At 43.4% G+C, this 13236-nt stretch overlaps 1 protein-coding gene across 1 annotated transcript in view; it reads right to left on the bottom strand.

Annotated features, from left to right (window-relative positions):
- Nucleotides 1-12359: 12359 nt before the first annotated feature.
- Nucleotides 12360-13236, bottom strand: part of ARL6 (ADP ribosylation factor like GTPase 6) — a 37478-nt gene continuing 36601 nt past the window's right edge. The window contains exon 8 of the mRNA XM_059720589.1: nucleotides 12360-13091. Coding sequence (XP_059576572.1) covers nucleotides 13066-13091 — 26 coding nt within the window. The 3' untranslated portion in view covers nucleotides 12360-13065. The remainder of the gene's footprint in view (nucleotides 13092-13236) is intronic.

Genomic DNA, 13236 nt, shown 5'->3' with positions numbered 1-13236 from the left:
TATTTGATTTCTTAGAGCCTTGCAGAATGCGTCAAGATACTTCTTATCCTCAGAAAGTCAGTGTTCAATTACGAAAATGTAAATTTTCCATTATCCTCATAAATAAAATTAGATCGCAGGAATGTGTGGCAAATACTAACTTAGGTTTCAAAGAACTTAATGCAAAAGTTATTTATCATTTTTAGAATCCTAGGATAAGATCTCAGAGTGAATAGAAAGCGGCAAAATATGTAGCAGCGACACAGAAGATGAAGAAGAGGGGGGTAGTGTTGTAATATTCTTATCCAGTCTATTAGATTTGTACTTGCATTTTTAAAGAAAAATGAAGGTACAGCTTTCTATATCCAATACCAAATGAAATGCCAGTATGTGCTTATTTTCCTACTCATAAAACTAACACTTAAGTTGCTATTGCAAAGCTGTTTCCTGAATGTGATTTGTCATTCCTGTTTTTAAAAGGTAATTAATTGAAGAACTGCCAGACGTAGGCTCAAAAGCTAACTGCAATCTGTAGGTGATATTCCCATTTTTTTCTGCATTTTGTTGTGTCCATTTCAGAACCAGCTCAGTGTATTTAGGAATGACTTCTCAAAACAAACAAACAAATCAATAACAATAAATAAACATGTCAACACTACTGGCTTAGTGACATTTAACTTTCAGTAAGTTACTTTAAAACTCAAGTCAAACACAGACTTAGTATGTCACAAAACAAGCCTACATTGTCCCTTCTTAACGGAAAATGTTTGCAAGAATTTAAAGGCTATTCAAACATATGCAAAACTTGAATTGTTATACCAGCTATTGGTATTACTCTTGGAAGAACAAAGAAAGTTATGTGCCTGCATTTGCCAATCAGAATTGTAGATCAGATAAAGGTGTATCACATAATTAACACACTGACTTGCCTAATTTATTCTTAATACAATAATATAACACTTGGAATATGTTTTTTGAAGCATAATTTATCTACTGACTCAGGGTATCTGTTCATTGTGTGTCACATGAAATCTTAGCAGTCTAACACGCAATATGACTACGATAAGAAAATTTAGTGGTTCAGGATAAAGTTAAGTTAAATATATTACAAGCCAGATTTAAAACAAATTAAGAGAACTACATAAAGTTTCACATTGATTTAACGAAAACGAAGTATTTTATTCAAATTGTAGACTGGCAAAAATACTAATATAGAAACAATCATGTATTTTGGAGAAACATATCTCTCAACTAGTTATTCCCTCAACCCAGTCCTTTTGTACTGCACCTATTCATTTCTTATGGGACTCTGTTTTTTCCACATTTGTGTGTCTCCCCACCCCCCCACCACTGTATTTGTCATATTTCTATTATGTGGGCCAACAAGAGAACATACTATTTGCTGGCCCCAGGTTTTGAGGGGTTGTTGAAATTTCTGTGTAGCTCTTCCTTTTAGAATGTCATTTGTAGCTTGCCTAATTTTCCGGCTTGATCATTTGCCCTGACTGCATTATACTGAGCCCCAAAAATAATCACATGCACACACTTTTCAAGTGAGCCTTTCTTAACACTGACGCAATTCTATTTCAGTCCCAAACATCCTGTTTTCACTTGCTTTCTACAAACATCAACTACCTTGCTCTCTTCATTTCATTCTCCAGTTTCTGCTTCTCTTTTTATTAGAGACAGTCTGCCAAAGGCAATCACCAGGATAAGGGGTTAAGATTGTCCAATTAAATGTTGCCTAGTAAGTATCTTGGTACTTAGTACTCTTCAAAGCCAAACACTTTCAAAAGCTGCATTCCTAAATCTATATTTAGGCTATTATCCTAACTTGGCCTGATTTTTAGAAGTGCCTGTTGCCTGGCAGAGAAGTTAATTAAGTCTCTCTGTGCTTCCATGTTTATTTGAGTAAAATGGGAGTAATACAAGAAGGTTTCAATTTTAATACAGGCAGTCCTCGATTTACAATGTTTCAAGTTGCAACATGCTTACAACATTTCTAAATTGACACCCTGTTTCAACTTTTTGACATCAGTTTTGACTTTACAACACTTGATCTGATGTGACGCCATGACAATGAACAAGTCACTGTGTCACTCATCTCCCTGGAGAACATCTGTCCAAACTTCCTTGGACACTTTCTTTAAGAAAGCAGACAAAATTCCAGAAAAACCTGCAGCCAAGACTCCTGAGAAGACTCCAGCCAAGAACCCTTCAAAAAGTCCAGCAAAGTCACCTCGAAGAAGTCCTTCCAAATCAATATGATTGCTATTGACAATATAAATACATTAATGTAGCTATATTTCTCATCTATAATTGAGTACAAAATTCTGGGTTATTTTTGGTGAAAATAGGGTATTGGGACTTGGTTCAGGAACCAATCCCCCATTTATAACACTTTCCTATGGGAAAATCAGTTGTGAGTTACAACTTAAGATGCCATTTTCCGGAACCAATGTGTCATAAGTCCAAGGACTGCCTGTATATGGTTTCTAAAAATCAACATCCCAAGGTAGAAGATACTGCAATTCCTAACCATTATATGCTTTCACTTTAATTATGTATTTTGTAAAGAAATATAACACTAATGTCAATAAATGCAAATACTAACATGAAAATCCCCTTCATTAGGAAAGTGAAATAAATTGAAGAATTGGATGAATCTTGAAACAAGATACCGGTAACCACTGAAATGCAACTGTCTGTTTCATAGATGTTCAGAATTGTTCTGCCGCATGGTATGCTCGCTCTCTAGAGAAGTTCCTGGGGTTAGGAATACTCAACTAATCAAAAAATGACCCAATTCACTGGACACTGATAAATTAATGTTAAAACACTAGTTTGTGTCACTAGCTGCTCCCACGAGGAGAGTCACTGTGACTTAAATTGCACAGCCTCAAAATAAAGTGAGGTTACACAACAGTAATAAAACCACTATTTCTAAGGTGCCATTAGAAAGTACTATACCAGTGGTTCTCAACCTCAACCTTTTCGGATTTAAGAAAAGTAGCCTTGGAAAATGCCAGCTTTTAGCTTTCACTCATTTCTTGATTACAGAAAAATAGAGTGTCCTTGTGTTGCAAAGAACTCAAAGACCACAATTCATAATGTTCTTGACACTGTGGGCACATCTGCACAAGCGTGCCCATACGTCTTGCAGAACGAGAAAACTTTCCTCATGCTGCAAATTTGCAGCGCGGGGGCAAAATTAGACCCCTGGATATCCAGGGATCAAAAAAAAACCGCAGTGGAAAAATGCAGGGCCAATTGCAAACGGAGGCTCGGTCCTCCACAGACACACTCTGGTAGTCTGCCAGAGTATCTCTGTGGTTGGCCCTTTCCCTGGTGCTGAAGCACGTCACCTTCAGCAACCGGTACCTGGGCTCCATGCCAGGTAAGTGGGGGATGGAGGGAGCTGGAGGAGTGAAGGGGACTACTGAGGGTGTGAGGAGCCATGGAGGGGCAGCTTGGGAGGGGTGGGTATGCTGGCCACCTCCCCGCATGGCTCCAGGCCCCCACCGGCTCGCCCCACCGCCAAGTGCAGCCCCCCGCTCGCCTCCCTGCTCAGCTACAGCCCCCTACTCTGCCTGCCTGGCTCTAGCCCCTCCCCGCTCAGCCTGTGGCTGGGTGCAGTTCCCTGCTCACATCCCTGCCCAGCTGCAGCCCCCCTGCACACTCCCCACCAGGCTGCAGCCTCCTCACTTGCCCCCCCGCCCAGCTCCAACACCTTTTGCAGCTTACCAGCAACAGCAGCTGCACTCTTGGCCTCATGGCACAGATCCATTGCAAGCCAAAGGGCAGCACGGCTCGGCCCCAGGCATCAGGTATCCACGTGGCCTCTGCCACAGTGTGCTGCTGCAGCCTGGCTCATTGCAGTGTGGGGCCTTGGGCTTTCGGGCTGCTCTGGGCTGTCACCAGGGGCTGTGTGCACAGAAGCAGCCTGGCTGGACGGAGCAGGGCTCATGCACGGAGGACCCAGGCCAGTGTGGCTGGAAGTCCCCATGAGTGGCACGCGACAGACCGGAGCTGCCCGAAAGTACATAGCCCCATGCGATGCCGGGCCACTATCTATATAGTGGTCTTTTGTTTTAATTGCGGAGGAACATGGATTTGGGGGTATTTTAAAGAGTGAATTTGGGATTTTTTTTCAGAGATTTTGCAGGTTTTAAATAGGGAACATTAGAATTCCTGCTAGGGAGGCAAGTGGCAGGACCTAGGCAGAAGAGCCTGCTCAGGGCTGGCACCTGGGACCCAGCTGGAGGTTGCTGACCCCTGGCCAGTTGGGGCCAGGAAGACATGCTTTGACCGTTCAAAGCATGGGAACATCTTCTGGGTGATAGCTGCCCAGATGGCCAGGCAGCCGCACACATGGCAGTAGTGCTGCACAAAGGCAACTGTGTAGCCACGGTTCACTGGCAGCTGGCTCAGAGGGCAGATGCCTCTACTGGCTGGGGGAGTGGCTGGCAGGTGCACAGCCTTGGGGCCACATGGTGTCGCAGGTGGCAGCAGGTCACAGCCAGGCAGCAGCCCCCACTGCCAGACTCCTGCAGTGGGTAGAGGGTGCAGGGAACTCGCAGGGCTGCTTCAGCAATCCAGTTGGCACAAGGGGTAGTGTCCCCAGGTACCAATTGGTTGGTACCCAGAAGCTCCTAGGAGTAAATAGCACTGAGTTACTTGCCAATGTAACAGGGTAGGGTCCCTAGGGATGGCCATCTCCTTAACCGTGCCTATCTTGCCCAACAGGCATCCTCAGTCTCGCCCACCATGTCTTGCTGATACTATGAAGATAGGGGAGGCTGTCCTTGATCTTTTATGTTTGGACACAGTCTTGCTGGATCCTACTGAACCCTGGGGTTTGTAGACCCCTTGGTGTCCCGCTTCAAGGTGGATGCCTCCTGAGACACTCTCAGCCTTCTGGGCTATATGCGTGGCTCCAAACCACCCCTTTACCACAGCCCAAGCCTCTCAGATGGTACTGACATTGTCTCGCCTAGGCCTTGCTATAGTTCAGCCCTTTTGTCCTCCCTGGGCTCTCCGAAGCCCTGTCTCTGCACCCCACCGGCGCCAGGCTGTAGCCTCCCCCTTGTCACTGTGCCCTCTGGCCTAGTCTGGTCTCCCCAAATACTGCACCCTTGCTGGTGCTGGGATCCCTACACTGTAGTGGGCCCCCAATGAGGCCTCCTCCCCATCAATAGCCTCACCCAAATCAGCGGTGTTATCAAACAGCAAACAAACATGAGCCCCTGGGCTGTGACTTAACACAAAAGGTCAGGGTATGCTCTGCTCCTTTAAAAGAGGTAAACTTGTTTTCTGCTGATAAGTGCCTAGTAGGGAAGGATACTTTGTGGGTTCCTGAAGCCCCATTAGCCCTAAGGGCAGCATATCTGACGGCTGCCACATCTCTGGGCTATTCCTCCCCAGAGGCTCCTTCCTCTTCAGCTGCTGGCAGGGAACTGGCCTGCCTGTCCCAGCCCTGGGGTTTATATGGGCCCAGAGCCCTGCCTCTTCCGGCCAGCTGACCAGGTGCAGGTGTGGCTAATTTCCTCATTAGCCGGTTGTCATGGTAACCTGCACCTGGGCTCCTGTCTGGCTCTTTAGGCTCTCTCCCCAGGCAATCTCTGCTCTTAGAGGAGTAGGTGCCTTAGTGTCCTGTGACAGCCAGGGTAGCTTTTTATATTGCTGGGGCCAGCACAGGTGCTGGCCCCAGGTTCTAGCTCCCCCTGGCTGCAGATCCAGGAGTAGGCAGGCAGGATTATTTTGCCCTAAGTGTCACAATTTGCTCCATACCAAAGTTCATGTCCGGGCACGTGTGCGGAGACAAAAAGCCCCATCTCAAATTTGCACCGCTTCTATTTGAGCTGCTGCAACCTCATGTGTTGCATGTGTGGACACACCCTATGGGTGCCTATTTGAAATCTCTGAGTTTGCCTTGTGAATCATGTGTAGGAGTTTGCAGACCTAAGATTGTGCAACACCCTTAAAAGGATCCCAAGGCACTCCAGCAAGCTGCAACACCCTGGCTGAGAATTATTGTACTGTATCATAGTTAGGCAGTACCTGTAAACAGTGCTCTGTGCAGCACTCTAGTCCACACCTACCACAACACAGAAAACCAATGCCCCCCTCTAACTACTCTCTGCCAGCCAAAATGTACACATTTGAATAACAACTGGACCGTTATTAAACTTTTAAAAACAAACTCTCTTCCTCCCCACCCCTGCCCCCGGTCTTTCTGAAAAGATGAGTGTTGCACTCCCAATTCTCTCTCTCCATTTGCCTTTTTCCTGCATCTTTTTAAATGTCATCCTTTCATGGGTGGATGAGGAAGGATGAAGTTGATCCTCCCTTAGAAACCCCAAATAATTATTTATTGCAGACGCATACTTAGAAAGAAATGTAAATTAAATATTCATAGCTTAGTTTGGAACTATACTTCCTGGCATCATGCATGACCTTATAAAACAATCTATTTACTACAACATTCTTTTATGTTCTTTCTCATCACTGATAAGGGACTATATCAGATTGACAAGAGATTCTTTGAGGAATGATCCCTTCTGTGACAGAAGTACTTGGTTGGTTGTGGAACTCAGTTTTATGAACCTCCTGAATGTAACAAGCCTATTCCATTCCAGAAACATTCTTAAACCATGCTCAGCACTACAGTATCTGAATGCCTTCTAGGAGTAACATGTTAGTCACAACACTTGATGTATACATTTATTCTGCCATCCTTTCCTCAGAGAGAAAAATGAGCACACAGTATGTTGTTTTGGTGATTCTATTTTTTAAAATATATTGATTGCTATATATTTAAGCTAGAGCAGGCACAGAGCACAGGCAGTTGAAGGTATGTCCTATCGAAGCTGGGTACATGCAACATTTTTCATGTGACATACATACAACCTTACACTTGCACTTGTAAAGGGAAATTTCCCTGGAGTTCCCAAAGCATGCAGACTAAAAGTAACTCTATGCAATTAAAAACAAATCACTTCCCATTGCTGGTCTGAATAGGAAGGACTCAGGGGCCAAAAGAATTTTGATTTATAAATTATCTGAAGCTATCTCCCCTCATCCAGGGAAGGAGGTGGAAGAAAGAGGCAGGTATTTGTATGGCAGTCACCCCTGGTGTTTCAACTGAGAATGCTACCGTGTTTTGCATTATAAGGCATGCTCTGAGAAAAAATTCCCAAACTTTTTGAAGAACTCATTGTCAGTGTTCAGTATTTCTTGTGAACCACCGCACATCCTTAAAAAGAAACTTTTCATGGCAAAATAGGGAAACCCAATGCAATTCATAGCCCGCAGTTTGGGAACCACTGCCCTAATACAACCCCAAACAATGTGTACAGCAGTTTACTCAGTAATGTAAAAAGAACAAGGGAGCAGGATGGGGTGAGGTTGGGGGAGGGGGGTGAGTGGATCACTAGGCCTAGGCCTGGGCACCAATTTAGAGGGGGCACAAGAACAGCAAATGCCACCACCGCTGCAGGTCCACCTCCTGCCTCTGCCTCTGGCCCTGCTTCCTAGGATGCAGACCTTGTTGTGCCTCTGAGCACTGTCCCTGCAAACCAAATTGACAGCACATACAGCTATACAGACCGTGGAGAACAGCTGATTCTCAAGACTAGTGTCACTCAGTTGAAGCATGCTGATATGACAATGTGGAGAAAAAGTATCAGAAGTGCTCCTCTTGCAGCAGCTCTGTGAATAGAATTCACATCTCCAGGCTGCTAGTCTGACTTTTCACAAGCAGTGAATTCACACATACAAGTTACTAGGACTCCCAGGCTAGGGACAGACATTATACATAAACCGGTTTAAGTGATCAGAAACTGGTTTAAACCTGTAACAGAAAAGAAGTTCAGTGCACATAAACCAGTTTGAAAATGGCTGAAACCAGTTTGAGATAAACCTGGTATCAGACTTAACTGATTTGGCTCAAACTGGTTTAATGCAACGTCTGTCCCAGACCCCTTTCTGATTGAAGATAAACCAGACTCCCGCAGCATCCTGGCATGCTCTCTGGGCTGGGCAGTGCTCTCTGCTCCACAGCTGGGCTGGCCCCTCCCCTCTGCTCCCTGGCTGCATCTCCAGCAGAGACTTGCAGGCACAGAGCATCTGCCTGGCTTCTCCCTGCTAAACAGGAATTATTCCCCCTGCCCTTCTGCCTTTTGCAGACACCTCAGCATTAGCTAGCAGACCACATGCTGGCTAAGGTCCATGCTGTGGGAGACAACAAAGGCAGACAGGCTTTTTGGAGTTAATCAACAGGTAGTTTAATGTCCTTTCTTGGAAAAGCTGTTTAAGAGGAGCTTGGAGAGAAGCTTTGTTTTCTTAATGAGTTGATAAACACTGAGTTAGGGGTGATAAACATTCCCTACTGGGCTGCTCAGAAGGAGCCGGGAACATAAGAGTGTCCTGCAGGGACCTTGCCACAACCCCTCAGCAGAGACCTGTGGAAGGGAAAGGAGGACAGCTCTAGCATCCTCCAGCTCCTAGCCTGAGCCACTGCAGGCATGTGCCTGCATTTCTAGAGCAAAAAGGGAATGTCTATCCACCTCCAAATCCATTCAAACTTTGCAGGTTAGATTAACTTGCCAATATTGAATCAATTGAGGCTCAGGCTTTTTGAATGTCTGTCCCTAGCCTCACAGTGTAGTGAACTACTCTAATTGTTTTTAACATAAGGTAATTGTCACAGGGCACTGAGGTACCCTGCTCCTAAAGAGGGGAAACTGCTAGAGAAAGAGCCCTAGCAGTGGATAAGGAGCCCAGCTGTTGGTTGCCAGGGCAACTGGAGTCAGCAAGCGACCCACACCTGCCAGCAGTCAGCTGACTGTGAGGGGCAGGGCCTGGCCCTTATAAACTCTAGGAGCTGAGGCCAGAGGCAGTTCCTTGCCAGCAGCCCAGGAAGAAGGAGCTCTCTCTGCTGCAGAAGAGAAGAGAAGAGAAGACTGCTGAAGGAGCAGCACATGACACGGCTGTGGGGTGAAGAACCCCGGTAGGCAAAGCGTGATTATAGCTGGGTGGCTTATGTTTAAGTTATAGTCAAGAGGCTTGAGTTTGTGTTGCTATTTGTTACACCGGTGGTTTGGGTGAGGCTATTAGGGGTTGGAGGAGGCCTCATAGGGGACTCACAGTAGAATGGGGACCCCAGCGCCAGTGAGGGCACAGCATTCGGGGTGCATAGACCCCAGCCCCAGAGAGGGGCAGTTGAGAAGCCCCAGAGAAGGGGGCATTGCTGAGAAGCTCCAGTATGGGCGTGGTCAGGCCCGGAGAAGTGGGTAGCAGTGCGGTCAGGCCGGGGGGGGGGGCGGCTTTACTGAGAGGGCCCCGGGGGGGGGGGCGGCTTTACTGAGAGGGCCCCGGGGGGGGGGGGCGGCTTTACTGAGAGGGCCCCGGGGGGGGCGGCTTTACTGAGAGGGCCCCGGGGGGGGGGGCGGCGCTTTACTGAGAGGGCCCTGAGAGACGGCATGGAGAGAGAGACAGGGCTGTGGAGAGCCCGAGTGCCAGAGAGGGCACGGAGATAGAAAGAGACCAAACAACGTCTATTTCAGCTGCGAGGCTTGGGGCGTGGTAAAAGGGGTGGTTGGAGCCACACATAGCCCATAAGGCTAGGGTGCCCTGAAGCACCCATTTGCGGGACAAGACCCACAAGGGGTCCAGGAGTCCATGAGGCCAGAGGTGACAGCGAACCGTGTCCAAGGAGATGTAAGGCAGCCTCCCTAATATACTGGAACATCAAAGACCTGGCGGGTGAGAATCTGAGGGTGCCCTTGAGCCAACTTGGCACGGAAAGGGGGCTTTGAGGAGATCACGGCCCTCCTGCAGGACCTTGCCGTGACAGTAATGTTAACATGGTTTTGACAGCAATTAAAGTCTGATAGGCCACCAACCTTTTAGAGAACAGCCCATAACAGCATTTTGCATGAACACAAGGGAAAGTCTGGTGTGTTTTTTTTTGGCACTTATACAAAATTCTGCTCCGTTATGGCAGTGTACGTCAAGAGCAATTCTGCTGACTTCAGTATAATTATTACACCCGTGCAACAAAGAATAGACTATTGTTTCTTACTACTCACTCACTGGATCCCATAAGTTTTCATCTAGCTCAGATACGACATACCTTCAACTGCCTGTTCCACTAAACCACATGAAGAGTTAACCCTCATGGAAATTAATTTAATTTACTGGCCAGTGCCCAAGACAATTATATTTCTAAGAAGTATTAATGCATTTAACAGTTTATTTTCTTCTAAAATAATCAACCAAAGACCTGCTATCAATATTTCTATACCATTTTATAGAAATAAAACGGTATAAAAATGTCATCCCTTTTTACATTAAAACAAGGGAATCTGCAGTCTTTGTACATGTGTTTTAGATTTATGATAGAAACTAAATTCCAGACAAAATATCCCAAAGCTTGCAACTGTGTTTATTTATTTTATCCTAACTTATTAAAATTTTTCACTTCATATCAGTGACATTTTCTAGAAAATAAGGTTATCAGTAAACATTATACAAACCTGTTTTTAGACCATGTGTAAAGAAAATTTATCATGAATATGGATAAATGTAATATGTTAAAAGGCAGTCAGCAAAAACAACAGCTTGGATAAAAAGATTAACTCTCTCTCTCTCTCTCTCTCTCATATATATATAATGTGTGTATGTGTATTTACACACACACATACAGATCCCTCCTGTCTTTAGTACAGTAGAATCCTGAGACAGACAGAATTCTAGAATATTGGGAAAAAAATATGACAGAACCTCAAAAAAAGTCAACTTAATACTCTGCTTCAGAACCATCCCATAGTGCCATTGCCTTTTCTTAAACTTCTGCAGTTCATAGCTAAAGTGCCAGGACAAAGGAATCAAACATGTATGCTTGGGATGTTACCAAATAGGTTCCTAGTCAGGTAATGGAATCCCCAATCTTTCTCTCCTCTTTCCTACTGAGAGATGATAAAACATACTGAAAGAAAAAAGCTTTTCAGAAAGTGCTGCTGAGGAAACTTCTGCATCCACACAAAGTTATATAAGAATGAGGAACAAAGCAAATACAGTTCATCAGTCCATTGAAGACCGTGAACAAGAGGCAAACTGTACCAAGGAAATGAAACTGTGATCAGTAAACTTCCTTTGAGACTTTGGGAGTTTGGGGAGGAGGACAGCAGTTTCAAGCAGGATGAGCAGCAGATTCCCATGAAAGAAAATGCAGGTCCAATTCCATATAGTACACTTCAGCACTTTAAGGAGTCATAATTCAAGAGGGGAACATCAAGGTTCAAACTCAGATACATTGTTTTCTTGCTTTAAAATGTATTCTGTTAAATCTTTTTATATGGTATCTTAAATAGTGATAACACAAAGTGGTAAGAAATGCATGGCTCTAAAACTTCAGCCTATCAATTATATTAAACACTAATTAATTTAAGAAAATGACATTTCTTAAATGATGTTTCCCTTGAGACTTTTGCTTTGCAGTTATCTGAATGCAAAACATTCACCAAAAATTTCTGTTACATATAACTAAGAATAGGAAATGCCAGGAACAAAATACTGTCAAACTAATATTATATTTCTGATCAAGACATTTTCTGCTTTTTACTTTGGAGTTAGCACAGGTGAAGGAAACAACAATTAGTAATATCTGATACCATGGAAACAGGCACATAAAGATTCAACAAAGGGAAAATCAGAAATAACTATTAAATTTGTCTCCTAACAAGGATGTTTATATATAAATATCTAGGTTCCTCTAGCAAACAGGTTGAGCTAGGATTGGCTGCCAAATAACCATTTAACTGAAAGTATGTGAAAGCAATTACATTGTAGCATGAGATCTCCTTGGTCAAAACATTTCTCCTAAGGGTGGCTTCTCATCTCCCAAGGAAGCATGCTTTCAGTTAGTTTGCACATTGTTTTGAATATACAAGGAAACAAAATCGGTAAGAGCTCCATACTGTAGCTCTTTCCTTGCTCACCCATTTACTCCATTAACAAATATGGTCACCTTCTCATTTTTGGAAATTTTGTTTCTTGAACAGATAAACTACAGGTACTATGAAACTAAGCTCTTAGGTATGAGCAGGGTAACAAACTACTATGTGAGGTGTCTTTTTATTATGCAAGCTTACTGAGAAGAAGTTTGCAAACAATAAAGATAAGATACCAGGATAGCATTTAAAGATTTATATGGCAATATAAAACAGGATAATATACTAGTGGATTAGCCCATGGTAGTATCCATGATATCCTTAGAAGATAAAGCGATGTTCCAAATGAACTTAACATTAACTAAAAATTCTTCATCATCTAAAAGTCATCCCTAAATACACTGCCATTTAAAATAAAACATAAAATACAAAGTACGTCTTGTCTTTATTAATAGAACCTTGTACATGGTGATCATAATTCACAAACATAATACATTTCAATATAATCAGTTAGTTAAACATCTGAAATCATTTTATAACAAAACACATTCCACATATTAACCTCCATATCTCAAATTTAAAAGACAGGTTATAGATAACCTGCAAATAATACATGGATATTTTAAAAGCCTAAAACAGATCTAGTCAACTCATTGAACAAGATTTGCAGAAACGGCTAGTGATTATGGGTACCCATAACAACACCTAATGATTTTCAAAATGTGCTCGCCTATCATCTGGAAAGAAAACATTTTTACAAAGGTGTCTCAAGTCAAGCACTGAAAGAAAGAAAAAAAGGAGGCACCTAAAATGTCATGAGTCACCTTTGAATACCAGGATATTTGGATTATATAAAATTTTAAGCAGCTAATATAATAAATAACTGCAGACACTTATTATTTATTAACATTCATTTTAACATTCTCTCTAGTTGCAACACATATGTGGGTGTGGTGATACATTTTCTAAAACACTTACTGTTTGTGAGCCCTGGAAGAGATAATAGAAGGGAACAACAGAATGCAGTACATTTAGCTAATTACTTTTCTTTATTTTAAGTCTTCCTTTCCAAGAGGCTTGCACATCTACTTCCAAAAAAAGTGTAAGAAGTGGTGTAATACATCTTAGCTTCTCACGTCTTCAGTGCTTGGATCTGGTCTGGTAACATAAAGAGAGTCATTTTTATATTAAAAATAGACTTGTTCAAAGTGAAAATGGCACCCAAGAAGAGCTAATCTAATTTTGGATGACAAAACTTGATTGATATATTTTTTGCTGTAGTTATAATCACAGGAAAAATGCA

Source organism: Alligator mississippiensis, chromosome 1 (assembly GCF_030867095.1).
Source record: "Alligator mississippiensis isolate rAllMis1 chromosome 1, rAllMis1, whole genome shotgun sequence".
NCBI lineage: Eukaryota > Metazoa > Chordata > Crocodylia > Alligatoridae > Alligator > Alligator mississippiensis.
The sequence above is the reverse complement of the archived record's forward strand: the minus strand, read 5'-3'. Positions and strand labels throughout refer to the sequence as shown.